The 23,253-nt window shown below is 27.2% G+C and overlaps 2 protein-coding genes across 2 annotated transcripts; both read right to left on the bottom strand.

The window, feature by feature from the left end:
* Positions 1–8,951: 8,951 nt before the first annotated feature.
* LOC136084924 (ankyrin repeat domain-containing protein 42-like) lies at positions 8,952–23,174 on the bottom strand. Its single transcript, XM_065806321.1, has 4 exons — positions 23,018–23,174; positions 15,253–15,417; positions 11,047–11,564; positions 8,952–10,086 (listed from the first exon to the last, which is right to left on the bottom strand). Exons 1-3 carry the CDS (start codon positions 23,019–23,021, stop codon positions 11,365–11,367), a joined length of 369 nt encoding a protein of 122 aa, XP_065662393.1. The 5' UTR covers positions 23,022–23,174; the 3' UTR covers positions 8,952–10,086; positions 11,047–11,364.
* On the bottom strand, positions 9,362–11,335 carry LOC136085649 (serine/threonine-protein phosphatase 6 regulatory ankyrin repeat subunit B-like). Its single transcript, XM_065806973.1, has 4 exons — positions 11,281–11,335; positions 11,047–11,161; positions 9,870–10,086; positions 9,362–9,754 (listed from the first exon to the last, which is right to left on the bottom strand). Exons 1-4 carry the CDS (start codon positions 11,333–11,335, stop codon positions 9,362–9,364), a joined length of 780 nt encoding a protein of 259 aa, XP_065663045.1.
* Positions 23,175–23,253: the final 79 nt, after the last annotated feature.

Genomic DNA, 23,253 nt, shown 5'->3' with positions numbered 1-23,253 from the left:
AAGAGACATTTTTATATTACAATTTTGTTAACCACAACTATCGTTTAACTGGTATGTGTCTGGTACATACATTAATCCTGTCTTTAAGTTTTCATCGTGGATTCTGCAAGATTGTAAGTCCAAACTTGGCTTTTATAGCAGTTTTATCGTATCGGTAGAGTTTTTTGTCAAAAACTAATACTCTCTTGTTTGGATTTGTATATGTATCTAGTGTATCTTAATTCATTTTTTCTTTTGGATTTTTTCTTTTGCCTTTACAGCCATTTCTTGATGAATAATAAAGTCCCTTCTAACAGTGTTCTTTTCAACACCCTATAAAAGACACTTTATTTTATTGTTAAATAGATCACATTTTTGACATATATATGATAGCGGATGGTGAAAATGTAAATTGAACTTTGTATTGAATATGTGTCAAAATATAAAAATTGAAAGTGGGGTGCGATCATTTTTATTGCAGTTAAAAACATATTTCTTGTACATTGTTGACATTCGTAAAGTTGGAGAAAAATAGTTTCTGTACTGGTTGTCCTTTCGGCTATAGTGGTATTGGTACGTTGGAAATAAACGAATAAACCCTTAAAGATATGCGGTGTCTTCATCACTACTTTTATTTTGAGCTAATTTACACCTGCGGTCCTCGATAGGTGTACTATCTGCTTTTTCCTTGCTAAAATATTTGTTTTTGTCCATAAGAGATCCGCAATGTGTCTTTAAAGTAAGTTTTGCAAATCTTTTTAACATTTCCACGTGTATCAGCTAGTTTATAGGTGCAACTATTTGCCCTACGGGATTATTTGATGCAGTTATTTGTTTTTCTTTTACATCAACAGAATCCTACTTCTCCAACAAAGTTAACATTTAAATCTGCAATGAAAATGTTAGGACAAAAATGATTTTCTAATAAGAAAAGAATTCCTAACTCAACAAATTAAACAACCCTAGCTAGTCTAATGCTAGGCCTAACACCAATGTAGACAATAGGTCCAAGGCCACAACAATAGGGACTAAAAAATTCTTTGTATTAGCCTATTTATTTTTAAATGATTAGTACATACCATCAACTACTGTTAATATAGATATAGGTATTGCGTTTTCTTTAACATACTGATCCCCAAAACTTGAATCTGCGACAAAAAAGTACCGTCACTTGACTGAAATAAAATAGTACAGTCACTTTTGAAAAAACAACATTGAGGCTAGAAACTATATTGTTATATGTTAAGCTAATGAAAATCTTGATGCTGCATTAATTATATACATACTCAATATTTTTTTGGAAGTGAATATCTGGAAAATTTTAAAAAGGTGGGTTAGACCACTATTACGCTGAGATCCTCAATTCTACCTCAAATTTTCTTTTACCGGGTTTCGCTGTTATTTTACTAGAGCATAAAACAAAAAAACGCGGCGGTGGTCACTGTGAAGCACAGTAACCGTTAGGTTTGAAATCTCCCCACATCAGATTTTATTTTATATATGCTTAGTTACATATAGAATAATAAATAATTGATTACTTAAAACCTCCAGTTGAGTGGGAAAATGCATAAAATCAAAAAATTGAATTAATTCTTTAAAGTTATATTAATTATCCGCCGTTTTCAACAAAATAACTTTAATTTGTCGGCGGTTTTTGTGCTGTTTGTTTTAAAACCTTTGGTAAAAAGTCATCAAAGCCTCATAAAATAACCAACGCTGTTGAAGAAAAAAAAACTTTTATTTGGAAGAGCTTTAATTAGAGTTTAGTTAACCATCCTAAAGTTATTTGTAGCAATTGTTATAAAAACCTTTATTGTTTAGAAAACAATGATACAAAATAACTTAATAAGTGGCTAAACAAAATTCTCAGGTTAGTTATTAAACTGAGATACAAATTATAATAATGACTAAGCGTTTAATTACTTAAAAAATAAAGAACTGTGTCTCAATGAACCTCCATAAATTTGAAAGAAAAGTTATTTAGATAGCTTATTTTAGCATTTAAAATGTGTTTCTAAATAATGTGTTATACTATTTATAGTTAACTAGTTAGTATAGTTTTATATAAATAGAAGAGGAGGCTGAATAAGTGCGAATTTCATAAGTGCGAACTGGCATAAGTGCGAAGCAGTTGCAAAGACTGGCATAAGTGCGAACTGGCACAAGCGCGAACTGGCATAAGTGCGCCGAAAGAATTTGCAAACATTGGCATAAGTGCGAACTGGCATAAGTGCGAACTGGCACAAGCGCGAACTGGCATAAGTGCGCCAAAAAATTGCAAGCATTGGCATAAGTGCGAATTGGCAAAATTTCGAACTGGCATAAGTGCGAATTGGCATAAGTGCGAACCATCGCTACTTATGCCAATTTGCACTTATGCCAATGTTTGCAAAATCTTTCGGCGCACTTATGCTAATTCGCGCTTGTGCCAGTTCGCACTTATGCCAGTTTTTGCAATTGGTTCGCACTTATGCCAGTTCGCACTTATGCCAGTCGCACTTATGCAGATTCGCAGTTACGAAATTCTCACTTATTCAGTCGCCCCAAATAGAATATTGAATTTAAGTTGTCTTTTTTAATTTACAAGGTCATTGAAATTCAGTTTTGCTCTAAACCATAAAAAGTAAATTATTCTGAATTGAGAAATATTTACTTGTTTATATAAAGTCAAGTTATCAGAAGAACTTCAGATCTTTTCGAAATATCAAAAGATAATAAAATTATTACTTCTGAGTTAAATGAAGAGAAAAATGAAAGGATGTGTTTAATACGTTGTGGTATTGTTAAGTCAGTAATTATTCACCTTTGTAGGGATGTTCAAGCGTTAAAAAATTTAGTTAATGCAGCATATGCATTGGGATCAGCAAGTGCAGAACATGTTGCTTCAAATATCCTAAAAACTAAAATGCAATATTTTTAGAGGTGAAAAATTTACAATTGCTACTCATGAGAAACCATTGAGTATTGTAGCTGGGACTATGGACAAAAAAAGTAATTGTGCAAGTTTAAATCAAGTTTCTTTTGGAACAATTATGGAGCTTGTAAAATGTTTAAAACCATCCCAGTGTAAAACCAAAAAAATGTGTTCTATATTTAGAAAGAATCTTGGGTTTCAAAGTGGTATTGAAGGAAATATATTTAAAAAATTAGAAACTTTAAAAGCTGAAATGAATATTTTTTATGTAAAGAAAAAGAATTTTTTGAAGCTGGTGATATAGTAAATAAATCAATGGTTTATATAAAGGATATTGATGAATTTATACATGTTATAATCACTGAAAGAAACCCTCTTTCTTCAATTATAAGGATTGCTGTGGATTCTGGTCAAGGTTTTTTAAAAGTCACAATGAATGTTTTTAATTCGCATGATAAAACTAGCAACTAACCTGACCTTAATGATACTGGAGTGAAGCGTTATTTTATTGTTGCTATTGTTGAAGGAATATCTGAACACAATGGAAATCTTTAGGAAATTAGTTGATCCTCTTAATCTTCTAAATATTGAGTATTCTGTTGCATTCGATTTAAAGTGTGCAAATTCAATGTTTGGCATTACAAGCCATGCTGGAAAATATAGTTGTTTGTGGTGTGAAGGAGAGAGTCTTTTGGATTGTGGAGTAAAAAGAACTCTTGGTTCTATTGGTTATCAATACAGTAAATACGTAGAAGCTGGAAAACCAAAATCAAGGATGGCTGATTATAAAAATGTAATTAATACAAGAGTTTTATTTATTGAAGAAGATCCAGACACAATTATAGAAAATTTAGTTCTAGTACCTGAGTTGCATATATTAATTGGAATAGTTACAAGTTAGACATTCTTGCTTGTGATATTGCTGATCAAGGAAAACTTGATTTATTTCCAGTTATTTAATGTTTAAGAAAGTTTAAAGCTGTAAAACAAGCTACCTTTGGAAAAAAATTATTGGTGATATGGAATCTGCTGCTATGGAATTTAAGACGACTTATGCTAATTTAATGGAATATATTAATCATTATTTTGAAAATATTTCTTTAAATATAACATGGAAAATTCATATTGCAATTAACCATATTGTACCATTTCTAAAAAGTACCAATACTGATAATGGACTTGGAATTTACTCAGAACAAGCAGGTGAATCTGTTCATCATGAGTATAAAAAAACACGGATTAAGTATAGGAGACAACAAAACAACTCTGATTATGCTAAACGATTGAAGTTAAGTGTTGTGGAATTTTCAACATTTAATAAATAGTTAACATGTTTACAATTTAAGTTAATATGTTGTTGACCCACAATAGTGTCATAAAGTGTTGCTTCTTAAGTATTTTAATAGCAGGTAAGATAAAGTATCGATAAAATTTAATACTCTTATGTAATTCTAAAGCTTAGTCTAGATATTTGTTCACATTAAATCCGTTTATTATATTTTGTTATTGTTTTTTACCTCAATTTTTTTGCTATGTTATCTGTTGGAGAATATATGTTCAAACACTTTTTAATGCATTTATAAGATAAGTATACACAAGTATAGAGTAAAATTAGGTTAAGACATTTGATAAATTTTATTTTTTCAAATTATGTGAAACATATGAGCTTCAATAATATTACCCATATACCGCCCCTCCCCTTTTAATCAAAAGTCAAAATGTGTAAAATTTTTATTTTAACCATTTCTATGGAGGTTCTTAATACCCTTACTTAATTTAACTACTGTTTTATTTCTTAATAGCAAAAAAAAAATTGGGTGTGGGGAGACTTCAAACCTGACGGTCACTGTGGTTCACACTGTCGCATTTTTATTTATATAAAAGAAAACCTGCAGAATTATAAATAGGCTTAACTTACCCGTTTATGATAATGATAAAGTTGTTTTGACAATCGAAATATTAACCAAAGAAATATATATATATTTCTTTGGTTAATACTAAACCAACAAGAATGACTGAATCAACGACTTCATTAATTGACAATATCATAACAAACGATATTTTTAATCATTCTCATAAAAAACGAATCATTAAACGCGACTGTGTTACTAGATTATTTCGTCATCATTCAAAGTCACGCATCTATACATCTGCTTCTATTATTTATGCCAGATGAAATCCGGAAACCGTTTAGACAAGGATCATAAAAATACAACGAAAGAAGAGTCAAAAAGCAAAATCTGAATATAACAAATCTATAGAATATTTATTATCTAAAGCATCTGTAGTTATATCTAATGCCATTAAAGTTGAAAAGACTGTCCAACAAGGCGGGCTTCTTGAGTAGATGCAGTCCGTAGTGTAACATAGTTATGTTAGCATCTATAAAAGTACACGAATTTGCTTTGAAAGTCTAAACAAGATGTAGAGGGACGATCCCATCGGACTTCAGAATGCTATTGGAAAGTTTGAATTCATTGTTGTTTTGGAAAAATTACTTTGTGCCGTTAATAAATATGGGAGAGCATTATTTTAACTTCAAAAGCACTAGCAGGAAACTGGAACACTACTAACACTCGCAAACATCCGGAAGAGAAATGCCAGATTATTTCATGATGACTTACAACAAGATCATAGAATTAAGAATGGCGAACTTTTGTTTGAGGTGGATGTTTTTATCTTATTATTGACACAGCAATATATCAATTGAAGTCACAATTCCAGGGCCACAAACAGGTTACTGATTTGTTCAAATTTTTGCATCTTCATTATCTCAACAGTTTGTCGCATAATGAAATGGAACTTGCTGCAACTAAATTTTTAAAATCATACCCTCATATTTGTTCATACAGAATTTCATAAGGACTTGTGCAAAATGGAGACCGTTCGTTATATTTTGCAGCATCTAATCAAAGTGAAACTAATTGTTTTAATGCCAGAATTAGCAACTGCGTGTGTACTCTTTGTAACACTTCTAGTGACAGTTGCATCGTGTGAACGCAAAACTTAAAATCATTAAAACCTACCAACTCGGTCAACGATTTCTCAAGATCGATTTTCTGGATTCGCTTTAATAGCAATAGAAAATCAAAGAAGCTTTACTCTTCATCGACAATTTTGTAAATAAATAATCGCGTGTAAATAAATTTGTTCCATGAACAATTCCTTATGTTTTGAAGCAAAAATTTTAAAACAAAATTTTCAGTAATTTATAGAGTTTTATATAGATTTTAAGAAAGTTTAGGGACTCATAAACATTTTTTGTCCAGGGGCCCACGAGTCTATTGTTACGCCACTGCAAGCAGTATAAACTTTGACTATTATTTACATAGACACTTTAAAAAGTTGAAATATTATTTATTTGACCCTCCTTCTTTGACGTCACAGTATCAAGGAAAACTACAAAAATTAAATTATTTTAGAAAATAAAATTTATATTTTCAAAATTCTTTGATACTTATTGATGATAAAGTGATAGTTATTTATTTGCAAATTAAAACTTTTTTAAAGTAAACTAAAATTTTGAGATTAACTTTTAATTTTTACAAAATATTTTTAATTTTTTAATTTAAATAAAATAAATTTTTTACTGTATGAAACCTTTTTTATTAAAATGTATAGAATGTAAAACATTCTTTTTAATAATTTTTGCAGGCTTTAATAATAAAGTAAATATGCCATTAAACAATAAATATATATATTTTTTGAATTGTTTAAAAATGTCAACTCAAAACGCAAAGGGTAAACAACTAAAGTTTACTATCAGCTTAAGTATTAATTTTTTCATTACAAAAATTATTTTAAGTATCAAGATAAGAAAAAAGAAAAGCTGCGATTTTTTGTCTAGGGGTAAATGAACATTTTCAATGATTGCTAAAAGATATTAAATTCACTCTAGAAACTTGTCAAATATCAAAAAGACCTTCAAAATTCGCTCCTATTCTATAAATTATAGCTTGTAAAAATAAACACTTGCTTTTCTGTAGAAATTAACATATTCCGTGCTATATTAAGCACGCTGTGCTTAATATAGCACAAATAAATTTTATTTAGTTATTATATAGTTGGAGAAAATACTATATAATAATAACTAAATTTTATTAAGTTATTATTATATAGTTGGAGAAACTATATAATAATAACTAAATAAAATTACTATGCATTTTCTCCAACTTAATAAAATTTAGAAACTACCAACTACTCTACCTAAAGAATCGCAAAATAAGCTAAATCTGATTGTGTTTAGAAAAATACTATTAGTTTTTTTTTTATTGTTTAGAACTGAAGACTTTTATAAAGTCTATTTTTGAACTTCTTTGGGATTTTGCTCAGTTGGTTTTCTTCAAGTTGTATTAAATAAAATTAAAAAAACGCAAATGAGCAAAGTCTTCACTTAAAATAGCATTTAAGAACTTAAGATTTCACAGGTCTGGAAATTGAAGCTATATTTAGGATTCGAAAACATACCACTATATATTAAATTACATAACATGTAAAATCTTGATAAGCACTTTAACTACGCCTTAACTACACCTTAACTATTTAAATTTTAAAATACAAGTCATATATACAGCTTTGTTTCCGGTTTTTTTTTTATTTTCATATTGAGTTGTTATATGAAAAGCCATTTTGACCCTTTCGCCATCTCGCTCATCCGCTTTTATCTTATATATATTATAGAATATATATACAGAGGAAAACATTCCGTTTTCCCTTTCATATTCTTAATATATTTCCTGTGAAAAAAAGTTTACTACTTCTTTAAAAATTTCATGAAACCATAAATTTAGGTAAACTATGATCATTTTATGATCATAGTTTACCTAAATCTTATCGCTTTAATTAAGATTGTAAATGACTTTACTTTCTTATTTGATTGCAGAAAGCTGATACTTGGAAACTATAAGAAAATACATGTTTGTTTGTTTTTAAAATAAAGTATTGAATAAAAATTGGGATTTTTTTAAATTTAATCTACCTCCCCTAAACCTAGTTTAGAGAAATTATTTTAACTTTTAAAGGATTTAGTGTTAATGGGGTTGAGCCACTATAAAGTCGGTTATAATATTCTTGCATTGTCGTAAAAAAGTTATTACTCTGTAGAGTTTTTTTAGCTTTTTAGTTTTTTTTGTTTGTAAACTACTGTAATATGATTGTAACCATTTTTGGATTAACAAAGATTAGTAATATTTACTTTTATGTTTATTTGTTATTATTTACGAGTATGAGAGTCAATCTATTTATTTTTTCAAGTATATAAGTTATAGTCTTATATTCACAATTGGTTGTGGAGTGCAGAAAGTACCGCGATAGTCAATTAAAAAGACTATTCCGTCAAATCGTTGTTTTATTAAAAAAAAAGGTGCCAGTATGATTTATAGTTTACAAAAAGGTAACGTAATGGCATCCTGCCTCATTCTGTCTATTTATTGATATTAATTTTATTACAAAAAAATCTTTAAAAAAGCTGAAATAATAATAATCAAGGTATTTTACTTTTAGTAATTTAAATAAAATAAATCAGTCCTTTACTTTGAAATTACAAATAAATACAAACTGAATAATAATCTAGCTAACATTGCATTTTCACCAGTCGTTTTTTCGGAATTTCTTATTCTGCTTCTCCTCCCCCTAAGCTAGGATAAGGAGGTGTCTAGTCCCGATTTGATTAAATTTCTTGTTTAAGAATTTCTATAGAAGAGTATTTTTAATATATGTTTTCGTTAAATTAAGTAAAATAAGTATGTATGTTAGAATAAATGAAAAGTTCAAATTCTTAGTTTAAATGTTATTAAAATGTACATAAATGACGGAGCTTGTTTTTTTGTTTTTTTCCGTATTTTATGATTATATTTAGCCACTCTTTAACATCCAAGTTTTGCTACTTCTTTTAAAGCTCAAGAAATTAAGTTATAAGTAAATTTTTGTTGCGAAAAAATCGGCATTTTATGTTATTAGTAATTTTTTATTAATGTATAATAACATATAGTTATATACTATTACAGTATAACCCAAAACAATACCATTAAAAAATAAAACTTAAAAAAAAAAGTAGTATAAAAATAACTTTAATTTAAACTATAAAAACTGTTTGCGCAGGTACACATATACATAAATGTGCAAGTAAACATATACATAAATGCGAGAAAACACCTATACATAAATGAATGCACACACAAATACATTAGGCGTGTGCATAAATAACGCTATGGTTGTCATTGTCCCGGTTTTCCGTAGAAGAACGCGATGAAAACTTTAGTTTTAAATAGTTTAAGTGTTGTGCTTTCCTACGTAAAAGCCAGGACAGTAACAGCTATAAAGTACACAAACTTTGTTTAAAATATGCATTAACAAAGTAACTTTAAATATTCTGAAATCAAAATAAAATAAAAAGTAAAAAGATATAAACACTTAAATAAATGAAGCAAAATTTAAAAAAATACAATCATAAGATTAAAATACAGGTTTCTAGTTATTTTCAATAGCTAATATAACATCATTATTTTTTGAGTTGATGGCCAGAGCGTATGCACTTTTTCCAGAAGTATTTTTTTTATAGCGATCAGCACCATGGCTGATTAATAAACATATCGCTTTGACATTGTTATCAGCTACAGCGTTCATTAAAATTGTGTTTCCAGAAGCATCTGGATTATCAATAAGTCTCGGACAATATTTTAATATATCATCAAGAATGATCACATTCATGTTTGCATGATGCAAAACATTGTTCTGTTTAATATCTTCAATCATTGGATCTGCATTATTTTTTAATAAAAATAGAAGAACGTCACGTGAGCAGTACTTAGCTGCGTACATTAAAGGGGTTTCGCCATTTTTATCAACTTGGTTAAAAAGATACTTTAGATTTTAGAAATAAGGGTAAACATTTTACAATGTTATGTTCGGCAATTAAATGCAGCAAAGTTTTTCCGTTTTCTTTATCTCTTTCGTTAACATTTGCCCCAACACACACTAACATTTCCGCATTAGAAATATGAGTTGAAATAATAGCCAAATGAAGAGGACTTTGATTGAACAAGTTTAGTGCATTGACATCGGAACCACTTCGAACTAATTGTCGAATTTCTTTCTGATTGTTTTCAAACATGGATACAATGTGTAATGTAGTGTTTTCATTTTCATACCTTCTTTTGGCTAATATAGCAGCAACAGTATCGTCGCATTTCAAACTTTAGTTGAATAAAAATTAAATATATTAGTGCAAACAACCTACACCAATAGTTTCTCAATAAAAATTGTGGGCCAAAAAACATTTTATTTTATATAATAAGGAGATTAGAAATCACATGTGTTTGTTATACTAAATTTTATTACCTAAATTACAGAAATATTCAAAACAATAATAGGGGAAAACGGGGCAAGATGGCTTTTCATTTAACAACTCAACAAAAAAACTTGAAAATGGGCGAAATGTATTTATATCTTGTATTTTAAAACACCAATTGGTTTTTATAAATGCGGTTAACGCAATTTTAGCGCTTAAAAAAAACAACCTCAGTTTTGGTTATTTATAATGAATGGTGTCCTTCGGGCTCTTTTAGAAATATTTTTTTGTGACTTGTATTTATTTTGTGTTACTTTATTTAGAATAGTTAGTAGTTTTTAAAGTTTTATAAAATTGGAGGCAGAAATTACATAATAAGTCATCTTGCGCTAGAAAATATGACTAGTTTATCAACTTTTTATTCTAATTTTTATTTTTTCTACTTTCTATTTATCTACTTGCAAACTGAAAATTCGTGCAAGCAATAAATTATTGTAATAACATAAACATACTGACAAAGTATTATTGCATAATGACTAATAGTTTTGCAATAACTCAGGGCTTTCAATACCTTCGCCATGTAGCCTCGTCTTCCCCTAAGTTCCAAATTCCTGCAACAATATAAACGAGGCTTTCTATTTTAACAACTTGTTGTTAGTTAACTGCTATGAAAATTTACGAGAGTTCAACTATGGGATTTCCTAAAGTACTAATTCTTAAAACTTTGCGGTAATACTTACTTTAATGCTATAATTCCCTTAAGTTTTATTCTCAAAAAAAAAGTTAAGAATCTAGTTTTGAAGTGTGGTTTTTAAAAATATTTAGTCTAAACTCAAATACCCGTTGTTAAATTATACTTACTTACCATTTTCTTATTGATAAATAGCGATTGAAATACAGAAAACAATTTTGAACTTCATTATTTGCAGCTTCTTGAACTGCTGTTTTTCCATTTCGATTTTTAAGAGATGCGGACGCACCTTTATACAATAGAAATTGAACCATTAACAAACAACCTTTTGATGATGCAATATGAAGCAAAGTTTCACCCTTGTTGTTTGAGTCATTAATTGGAGTTTCATTTAAATTAACAAGATACTTGAGTATATCTTCTCGCTTCCATATAGCAGCATTGTGGCATGCATAGTTTCCATCTTTATTTTTTATTTTGACATCAATGTTTTTACTTTACAAGATATTGTACGATATCAAAATGATCTTTAGACGCTGCAATATGCAGTAAACTGTTTCCACTTTTATCTAAAGTATTTATCAATTTTGGCTCTTTTTCTAACAAAGTTTTCAAACACTGCAAACGTCCGTATGTTGCAGCTATATGAGTTGGATATAGTCCTTTTTTATTTTTAACTGTTGCCTCAGCACCTATAAAAAAGCAATGCTACTTTAACTAAAAATACAACTACAGAAAGTTTAAGAAATTGTAATAGACCTCTTCACAGTTTCGATAATTTTGTGCGCGCGCAAATTTAATCACGCGTCATGGTTCCTTTTGCGCAGAATCGCGTGAAAAAAAGTAAATGCACAGATATATTTGTTATTAAATTATTAAATTATTATATTATTAAATACACAGATATATGTAGTTGTAGATATATATATATATATATATATATATATATATATATATATATATATATATTTTATATGTAGTTGTAGATATATTTTATATGTAGTTGTAGTTGTAGATATATTTTATATGTAGTTGTAGATATATATATATATATATATATATATATATATATATATATATATATATATATATATATATATATATATATATATTGTATATATATATATATATATATATATATATATATATATATATATATATATATATATATATATATATATATATATATATATATATATATATATATATATATATATATATATATATATGAGGCGCCTCACAGGAAAAGGTACCAAGTCTTAGTTTCTAGTTAGTTTTCTAGAGATATTTGACATAATAGTTAGTCAGGTCAAAAAGATTCAAAAAACGAGATTATTGTTTTTTTTATAGTGTTATCATATTACAATACATACTAGAGGTTTTTTTGTGAAAAACTTTTTTTGGTAGTTGCAAATAAGAATTTTTTTTTAATGTGGAAATGGTACCAACTCTTCATCAGAACTGTTTTGATAATGTTCTCTCCTCTTGAAGTAAAGAACTCCTTGTTAATTATTTTTTTATGCTGTGTTATTAACGTTTTAGCGTGCCGGTATATAATACTTTTTATTTTTGATCAATAATCGTTGAAAATCCTAAGAAGTTATTGAGAATATAACTTATTTGTATGTTATTTATCAACGCTTTAAACCGAGTATGGTGACCAAATATTTTATTAAATTTTTTGTTATGTTTTTAATTGTAGTACCAACAATAATTATTATTGAATGATATAACAATTATTAGATTAAATAAAAAAATAATTTTAAAAATGCTTTTCTTAATTGAATTCCTTTTAACAGGTGTTACTTTAGAAACAAATTGATTTCAAATGCTGACCTAATAAGCCCGCTTAATTCGTAAATGTAACTATGTATTTAGGTTTTTTTGTATTTAAATAGAAGTGCATGACAGAATATAACTTATTTGTATGTTATTTATTAACCCTTTAAACCGAGTATGGTGACCAAATATTTTATTAAATTTTTTGTTATGTTTTTAATTGTAGTACCAACAATAATTATTATTGTATTTAAATAGAAGTGCATGTTTATACACACCAATTAAATTATAACAAATAAACAAATATTTGTTGCGAAATTTCTGCTAGTATTTCAAATCAACGATAAGAGCCGACTCACGTTAGATGTAGAAAAAAGTTCAGATAAAATTAAACTTTAATTTTAATTTTAATGACTTGTTTAATATTGATGCCCTGCACGAATTCTTTGAATATAAAGATGAAAATGGTTTCGATGATAATTTTTTAATGTCTGATTCATCTGATAACCAAGCATCTAGCGACGATGAAGCGGCGATAGATGAGAATCAACCTTTAACCTCGACTTTGCACGAAGAACCAATTAGAAAAAATGCACCTTTCACGTCAACTTCACAGGATGAACTGACGATTTAAAATGACATTGTTGTTCGAGAATGGTTCAATTTTTGTTCCAACATATGATTGGCAAGAACAGCTTTCACCTAATTTTAAAACGATTCCTAATATTAGGCAATTGCACTCTTTCACATTTCAATTTGATAAAACTGGAATGATTACTTGTAAGATTGATTCGGACAGTGCGGAGGTAGAATTCCAAATATGGCAACACCAACTCATCTCAAAAATTACCACGCCATAAATATTACAATCTAAAATTCTCTCACCAGAAAGACAATGGTATCTCTACAATATTATCCGAATTTTTGTCCCAGAACGCGGGAAAGATATAATTTGTCCAAAGCCACAAGTTGACAGGATAACGTTTGCCCAGGTTTTTTATTTTTTTAACCTACCATCATTACGAGAATTAAAATACGGATATATTTAACTTAATATTTAGGTTTTGAACAATGAAAACATCACTAATTATCTTAAATTATTTTTTATTTCTAGGTCAGAGTAGCAAATGTTCACAAAACAGTTCAAGAAACGGCTTGCAATCTAAATTTTTCGATGGGTTTTCCTCCGGTTAAAAGAAAGCTGTCCACATGTTCTTACTGCAAACAAGTTGCACATATAAATAAAATGCTAAAAACAGTTCCAGTTTGCCCCAAACGAAAACCAGACACAAAATTTTGTATTTAGTTAAGAGTTGGTACCTTTTTGATTTTTCAGTTATGTTTCTATTTTTTTATTATTAAAGAGTTACTGAAATTTATTTAATGTGAAAATTTGTACCTGTAATCTAAATTGTACTATGCATTTAAAAACAGAAAATAACCACTAACTAACTTCTACATCAAACTGAATTTATAACATTTTTAAATTATGCGAACTTTCAACTTTAATTTTCTTAAAACTGCTATTCCGGTCGTTGTCTTGCACAAACAGCTATAACTTGGTCAAAAATAAAGATATTAAGTTAAATTTTTTTTCTTTTTGATCATTTTTCTTTCTATTATACAGTAGTGCTAATAACTCCATTTCTAAGACTTGGTCCCTTATCCTGTAAGATGCCTCATAATAATATATATCCATTTTGATTTTTTTTCCCCCCAAAACTCATTTTTATTTCTCAATATTACAAATAATTATATAATTTTGTTATATAGTATTACAAATATTATATAACAAAAACATAGAAACAGATATTAGACTTATAATCGTTAAAATAATTTTAAATAAAGCTAAATCTTTTTTATGAAAAAACGAAAGAAATCCTAAGTAAACTTTTCTTTGAAGGTTACTATCTTAATTTATAGCATATTTACTTGTTTTTATGCGATTCTGCGCATGAAGAACCACGACGTACTATTAAATACGCGCGCTGTTTTTCAAGTTTTCCTCCATATAATAAACTGTGAAGACGTTTATTATATGGAGGTAAACTCTAAAAACAGTTAGTGACGATTATGCATTTTGCGACTAGGATAGCTTTTAATTAGTAATTAATTTTAATATGTTTATACGGTTTTTAATAGGTATAGTTGAGGTTTTTAGTTTAAAGGCGAGTTTCCACTCATCCGTTTTTCAACGGTAATGGGAAACAAAATGAAAAAATAGTCACGCGAGCATGCGTGATAAAAGTTTTTATTTGCCTAAAGACAAATAAAAACTTTTATCTTTTATCTTTTTACCTGCGCATGCTCACGTGGTTATTTTTCCATACCCTTTCCCGTTCCCGTAGAAAAACGGATGAGTGGAAATTCACCTTAATATAAATCATTGATTGATTTTGTAAAAAACAAAAAGGTTAAGTGAAAGTTAAATAAATTATACTAAATGTAAATTAAATGAAATAAAATTCTCGTTGTGTTTCTTGCAAAAAACTACAGAATTGTGCGATAACAAACGTGAAAATATTGATAAAATAATCTTACATCGAAACATGAAATTTTAACTAATTTTAACTTATATGTTTTAAAATTATAAGAAATTACCAGCGTCTAATAGTAAACGAACTGCTTCAAAATATCCTTTTCTTGCTGCAGTGTGTAATGGTGTGTTCAAGAGGTCTCCAGAGGCCACGTTCAATGCATTTACATTAGTTTGCAACAACTTTTTTAATTCAATGAGATCCCCATTTCGAATACATTCTTCGAAACCTAAAACATGATAGAGTAAATTATTAAAAATTTATTACATGGAAATCAGTCGGTAAATCACAAAGTAACAGTTTATTTTTGCATAACAAGAATAAAAATGTATATTTGTGTAACTATGAACAAATGATTAGTTTTTAAAGCTAAGAGTGGCATTAGAAATTTTTATGCTTAACTAAAATGATTAGGGTAAGCTAGGGTAATATGAGCACCTTAGGCGAAAATTAAAATGTTTTCAAAAATAATTATGCTGGATCCACAATTTTGCAAATGAAAAATTTTTAGGGATCCCTACTCATGATCCACTTAGATATTTGTGCACCCAAAATTTTTTTTAAAAAACACAAAGGTTTTAAAATAGTAGCAAAAGTGCTTGTATTACCCAGACCTTTTGGTAATATGAGCATTTTAAAATAGCTCAAAAAAATAACATTAATTAAGTAAAAAAATACCAACCTAACAGTTAGAACTAATTTTTAGAATATAATGATTCATTGTTAACAAATCTTATCATTAAAAGATTAAATTTTAAGCCACTTTTAATTGAAACACAACTGCTATGTTTGTGCTATGTTTGTGCTATGTTTTCTGTAAAAATAATCAGTTCGTTATTTTTTCAATTTTATTAACTCAAACCTTTTAATAATAAAAACTCAAATTTTTTGAATTTAAATTACAGAAAAATCTTTAGTAATATTAAAATATTAAAATTTTTTACTACGTTTTGTTTTTTATTCAGAAAGCAATTAAAACCACTGCTATTTTAGGACTTTAACTTGGTAATTTCAATGAAAAATACTGGTTAATTTGAGCATGCTCATATTACACAAAAATGGCATCTTTAAATACAGTCAAAACTAAATGTTTCTATGCATTTTTCTTCAAACAAAAATGGATTGGACTTTTAGCTAACATATTTTTCTTTATGAAAAATTTTTTATCTTTATTTTAGCACCAAAATTTCGCGCCACAGATTTATTCATGCGTGATGTATTATTTTAACAAAGCAAAATATTTAATAGCGTTTTTATTAGATGATAGCCGTTAATTACTGCATATGATTACGCTAATTGTACTAATTCCTGGTATTACCACATAAAGTCGATTCAAAAAATACAAAGCAACTTTAATTTCGCTGCTTACATCTAAGAAATCTTTAAGTATGTATGCTCATATTACCAAGGTACTCATATTACCCTCATCTACCCTATATTGTATCCTTTTTTTTTCTCGTATAAATTATCTTTCTTCTTCTTTATATTATGCTTGAAGAAAATTCTTTTTAGATATCTTTGCATAAATAAGTAAATAGTATTAAATTTTGTAGTTGAAAAAAATTTTGTAGCTTTTTCAATCAGATCCTTTAAATTATTTGTTAAAAGGTTTTTTGTCAACTTCGGACTGTCAAAGAGAGGTTAAGCGGCTCTTCAAATTGCTTAAAATAATTTTTCAATGCATTAAATTCATGTTGCATTGTTACATATACATCACAAAATGACCTGAGTACCTCTACTGCTGCTTCTTTTCGCCTGAAGTTATTATTAAGTTTTGATTTTATTGCCGCATTGTGTATAACAAGAAATGTTTTTTATATAGCTCTTTTAACTACGCGGTTGTCTTAGTACTTCCAACGCCCAATAGGTATTGGACGTCCTAAGACGTCCGAATGGACAACGGACGTGAAATGGGCGTCTGTAAGACGTGTTAGGATGTCCAATGCCACTGGGAAGAAATTATATTTTTTTATTGGTTTAAATATTATTCAGGCAATAAAAGATGCTGTCTCTTTACTTAAAAATGTTGTTGATCAATACATTCAAATATGCAATGAACAAGCCTAAAAATTGCGCACAAAATAAATGTTACATAGAAAAGCCAAGAATTGCATTTATTGCAAAAAAAGAGCTATTACTTCTTCTGTATCCATTTTAAATTGTTTTAAATTGATTATCACTGTTTCTTTGCAAGACTATTTGGTACCGAAATAAACACAAGGTTCGATAATAAAACTTTTGCTTGTTATAAAGCCTAAAGTTTATACTTTCTAATCTTTAGTGTCTTTAAAAATTATTGCATGAATTTTAGTGTTCTTGTACTATTGTTTGGAAAAACCACATCATATGCTTTAGTAACTTTTGTATAATAAACTTACCGAATTCTTTACCAAAGCCTTTATTAGGCTTACTTATTATTGCCGAATCAAAGGCTTTATTAAATGAGCTTCGCCTATTAAAAGCAAACTGGTTAAATTTCAAAATTACTACTTTCACTAAAAATTTACTTGCAACAAATTTACTATTACAATATACTATTATTAAAGCATTACAAGAAACAAATTTTGATTGATTTGAAAACATTAAAATAAAGGACAATGTAAAAATTTTAAAATACACTAACTTTTCAACCAGGTTAAATATATTAATCGTAAGTAATTAATCGCACGTAACCGTCACAGGATTTTTGTCAGGAAAATGATTAGCTTTTTTACAAACGATTATGATTTTTGATAGTTTAAAATACTTTAATTTTTAAACGTAAGGATTTACTGAGGTAATTACTTCTCCAAGGAATTTATTTTTTATATTTTTTAGTGAAAGGAATATGTCCTACAATATAAACAAAAAGTTTCATTACAAGACATAATATTTTCACAAAAATTTTGCGGAGTATATTCTGAAATCAAGGGTGAGGTAGCCGTGGACAATTTTCATGGGGCACATCGGGACGTACTCGTCTCTTAACAATCTTATTGGGACGTACACGTCTCTTAACAATCTTATTGGTAAATTATGTTGTTAAAAATTAAAAAATTAAACAAAGTTTGAAAGTAGTGCGCAACTATAAAAAGAAATGTGAAAGATATATAAACGTGAAAAATTTAAAAATTGCAGTAAAACATGTTTTTAATAAAACAATGAAACTAAACGAAGCTGCCGGTGTAAATGGATTCTCCAAAAATACATTGGCCTACAAAATAAAAATGCTTAGAAATAATAAAAAAATGATAACTTTTCTACCAAGTATTCTATTTCCACATTCAAACTTGGTTAAATGTTATAAACTCTAGTTTTTTCAATTGGGTTACAGAAAACTTTTATTCAAACTTTATTCCATTTTACGTTCACACTCTTTACTATGTTATTTTTTAAACCTAATATTTTTGTATTTATAAGATTGATACATGATTGGATAGCTTTTTCATTTCAGTTTGTTCGAATGTAGTACACCTGAATACTATTTAATGGTTTGAGATCTTTCAGAAAATAATTATTTTATTGGTATTAGTTCAACAGTTGTTTAAATTTAACTACTTAATTATGTAATTAATTATTAATTACTATAACTACTTAATTATATTTATAATGACTCAATAAAAAAATGAAATTTTAAGAAACGTTTCTGGTCTTTTCATTATATTTCCTAAATTGCTCCAATGTCGTCTAAAACTATTCCTCTTGCAGCGTAGTTGTGGACAATATATAGCTTCGTTTTTTAGAAAAAAATCAACTATAATTTATTTGAACTAGCTGGGATTTGCTTTTTTTTTTTAAGAGCTAGTAACTAAATGATCTTTTTGAAGAAACTTCAACTTTTTGTCTAACAATACAAAAGCTGTGGTAACTTATTATTATTAATATATTAGCGATTTTAAAAGTGATGTTTTTTAAAAATTTATTGAAACATTTTTATAAAACACACTCAATCCCGCCAAAAAGGGGTTTGAAACTTATAAAAAGGGCGGAGGGTGAAATTTTTTCTTATTTACCCTCAAAATTTCTTGTACCTGCCCCTTTTTCAATTTATTCAAATTATTGTTTTATTATATATTTAAAAAAAAAATCAAAATTAAAAAAACAAACAAACGATATCCACATGCCAAGTAGAATAAAATGTTCAAAAGTTATTGTAAAAACCAAAAGTATTATAGTTTTTAATCTTATTTTGTTTTGCTTTTTTACAAAAAGGTATTATTAAAATGAGTTATTATTAGTACAATTATGATTAATTATGATTAATTTATAACAAAAACAGATTATTACACATTTGCATATTTTCATGAAAATTGTATAAACTCTAAAACTGGTTATACCTCATTATCAGCTATGTAGTAGATAACAGGTGCGGATCTAGACCATTAACTTAGAGGGTGCTACTTTTAGGCTTTTTTGATTTGGTGGATCAAGACTATCTAGCAAAGGGAACTATATAGAAAAGGAACTAGACCATCTAGCTAAAAATCAAATTTTTTTGAAATAGCTGGTAATAGTAGGTAAATGTTTTCTTGACAGTCCGGTTTAAAATTTGCACCACACAACTTTATTCATATAATTTCTAAACAACCTTCCTATGTAACTTCCGTTTTCAAACAACATGCTGTGTTAAATATGTAAGTTTACAAAAAAAATTCTTTCTAAAACATTTAAGAGGGCGGAAAAGGGGGGGGGGGGGGCTTAATGGATCTGCTCCTGTTAGATATTTATAGACAGCTTTGTAGTAGTCTTGATATAGTAAGTATATTCAACAAGCTACTTTATTAACTAATTAGTACATCAAAAGTTTTATTTCCCTTTTCTGGGGCGTAAACAGAAAAGTTTCTGCGCGCCCTAAAAAATAAAAATTAAATGAGAACTTTCAATATTATTAAAATTTGATACGATCTACATCTGACGTAAGCAAACAAAAAATATACTAGATCCTTTCAAAACTAACAACAACAAAAACTAATGATTACTTTAACACCGTGACACATATAAGTATAAAAACATATACAATCAAGCAACGTTAGTCTCTACTAATTAACGTTTTAATTTTATTAAAGTTTTGGTAAAAAATAAAAATTAGTAAGATAAAGTTAAAAAAACAAATAATTGACATATCTACCCACGGAAAATTAAGATATATTGTAGTCGGCAGCCAACAGCATATAATTTTAACTGCTTGAGGTTGCGCAATAAACTTTTCTTTTATAAAAATTTATCTTTATTTTTTTCGCATTCTTTAAATTATAATTAATCAATAAAAATTTCAAACAGTAGTAAAAGAAACAAAAATATTTTTTACCAACAATACCCTTACATAAATTGTATAATTAAAATATTATGTGAATATTTATATATTCTAGTTAAAAGCCGTGAATAAAAACAACACAATTATACTGTATTATCATAAATTACAAATATTGTTTATAATTATTAAATTTATAAGTTATACTTCAATCAGTGAAGTAGATCTTTTAAGTGTGGCGTAAGAATCTTACCAACTTATTAAAAGTTTGTGTTTTTAGTATTATAATATTTAACTCATTTAAAATGTCTACTTTTTAAGTTTAAAAAAAAGTTGATAAACAGTCTTGATCCCTGGCAGGGAAAGCATGTCAATCTATGTTTGTAAGCCTGCTTTATTGAGGTGATAAGAAGATCCATTTTTATATAAGCGTAGACAATTCGGAGCCAAGTTTAGTTCTGACTCCAGTAAATAGATTTTGTTATAGTTGTTAAACCTACAGCAAATAACGCTGGCATTAAATCGTTCTTGATCTTATAAACAAATTATTGTTTGGTTATTTTATTAGATTTTTTTGATAGATTCCTAATTTAAAAAGTAAAAAGTTTATATATTTATTTATTTTTCTTTGTTAATTTTAAATTTTATTGTAGACTAGACTTTAAAACTGTTTTTTAAATTGGCTTTTCTTACTTAAAAAAAAAAAAAAAAATGGAAGTAGTATATATAAAAAAATGATCATGTATTTTTTCTTAAACCATATAATATCTTTTGTTGTTGTTTTAATTTGAAAACCTAAACATATTTTATTATCAACAACCTATCAAAAAATGCGAAATCATCAAAAACTCAGAACTTTGATTAAAATTATAGTTTCACTACGCAAAACTAAAAAAAAGTAATATTAAAATCCAAAGTAATGTCTCTTAAGTAAAACATGTCGATTAGACGAGCAAGCAGTTTATTACCGTAAATTTAGTTATTACTTTTTTGTGTAATTAATAATGTGTTGTGTAACTTAGTGTTTTTTTTAATGAAAAAACTATAACCAGATAATTCATTCCTACTAAATAGTTGTTATTGTCCCGAATTTTTTTCCTTAGGAAATCGCAATAAAAATTTCTGCTTTTAAGTGGTTTAGCGTTGCGCCCTACTTCGTAAAAACCGGGACAATGGCAGTTATATCTTACTATTCCCTCTACCGCCCATTTAACTTATTTTAAAAATTTGTCATGACCGTATCAGACGTCACTAAGTTGAGTTAGTACTTAAGCGTATAGATACTATTTTAAATGTACACAGTATTTGTTGCACTAGTAATATTTTTGCATACTAAATACATTTCTGATAAGTCTTGATTGATAAAACACTGAGTAAAATAAAACAATTTGTTAATGATTTTCTACTAATTTTTATATATATATATATATATATATATATATATATATATATATATATATATATATATATATATATATATATATATATATATATATATATATATATATATATATATATATATATATATATATATATATATATATATATATATATATATATATATAGGGGTGCCTTAAGCATTTTTGGTCTTTGAGATAGCAAACTTCTAGACATTGAGCAAACTCCAAACATTTATATGTTTATACTTAAGTCAAATAAGGATGCTTTGCAAAAAATTGCGATGATTGGAGCTTGGGAACAAAAAAGCCCCCCAAAAATATATATATATATATATATATATATATATATATATATATATATATATATATATATATATATATATATATATATATATATAAATATATATATATATATATATATACTATGGTACTAATGAGTTAACAAGTTTAACGACTTTATTGAGTTTATTAGTTCTTAAATATTAAAAGAACAAATGTGATAAAAAATAAATGACAATAGGCTTTACTCACATACTCTCGTTTAAAAGAAAAAATCGTTTATATTTATCATCAACAACTAGTATTATAATTATCATCATTAATTTATCATCAACAACTAGTATTGTAATTATCATCATTAAATTCGCGATAACAAAGTTTTTATGACTTTTTTTTGACTTTTTTTGAACTTTTATAACTTTTATGAATTTTTATAACTTTTTATTGAAAATATTTTTAAAAAGTTTTCATAAAGTTTACAATTTTTTTTAATTTTCAAATAAAAAATTTGTTTAGATTGAGATTTACAAGATACATGTTTGTTTGCTACATATATGTTTAGTATCATTATTCATGAATATCATTTCAGTTTATATCAATTAAGTCATTTAAAGGCGAAAAAAAAAAAGATTTAATGTATCAATAATAAAAATTATAACAGTTGGAAAGAGAAAGTATTATGAATATGTTAGTGTGAAGGATTTCTGAATATGCCGTGATAAATAATGATAAAAAGGTGAATGTTGGCTAAAAAACGTAAAAAACATGTTGACAACCAAGTTTATTATGTTTTTTTTTTGAAATCATAGACCTCTAAATACTACTGGATTGCTTGAAAAATGAAGAAGAAATGTAAAAAATATAAACACAATAGAAAGATAAAAATTAAAAAAAAAAAGTATTAAAAAAAATATTCTTACTCATTTTACTTTAATAAAAAATGTTTGTCCGTTTATTTGAGCAAATATCTAGGAATTAATAGCTATATGGCGTTTTACCATTTAAGCGGACGTTTGACAAAAACTATTATGATTTATGACCAATATTGATTATGTTTCTATTATGCGTATCATATTTACTAACGTATATTTAATAATGGATTATTTTTTTGTTTAGAATTTTTTTTTTCAAGATTTAATTTTCACAACTTCTATTT

Source organism: Hydra vulgaris, chromosome 09, assembly GCF_038396675.1.
Source record: "Hydra vulgaris chromosome 09, alternate assembly HydraT2T_AEP".
In the NCBI taxonomy this organism is placed as follows: Eukaryota; Metazoa; Cnidaria; class Hydrozoa; order Anthoathecata; family Hydridae; genus Hydra; species Hydra vulgaris.
Note: the sequence above shows the minus strand (reverse complement) of the source record. Positions and strands in the feature narration are given on the sequence as shown.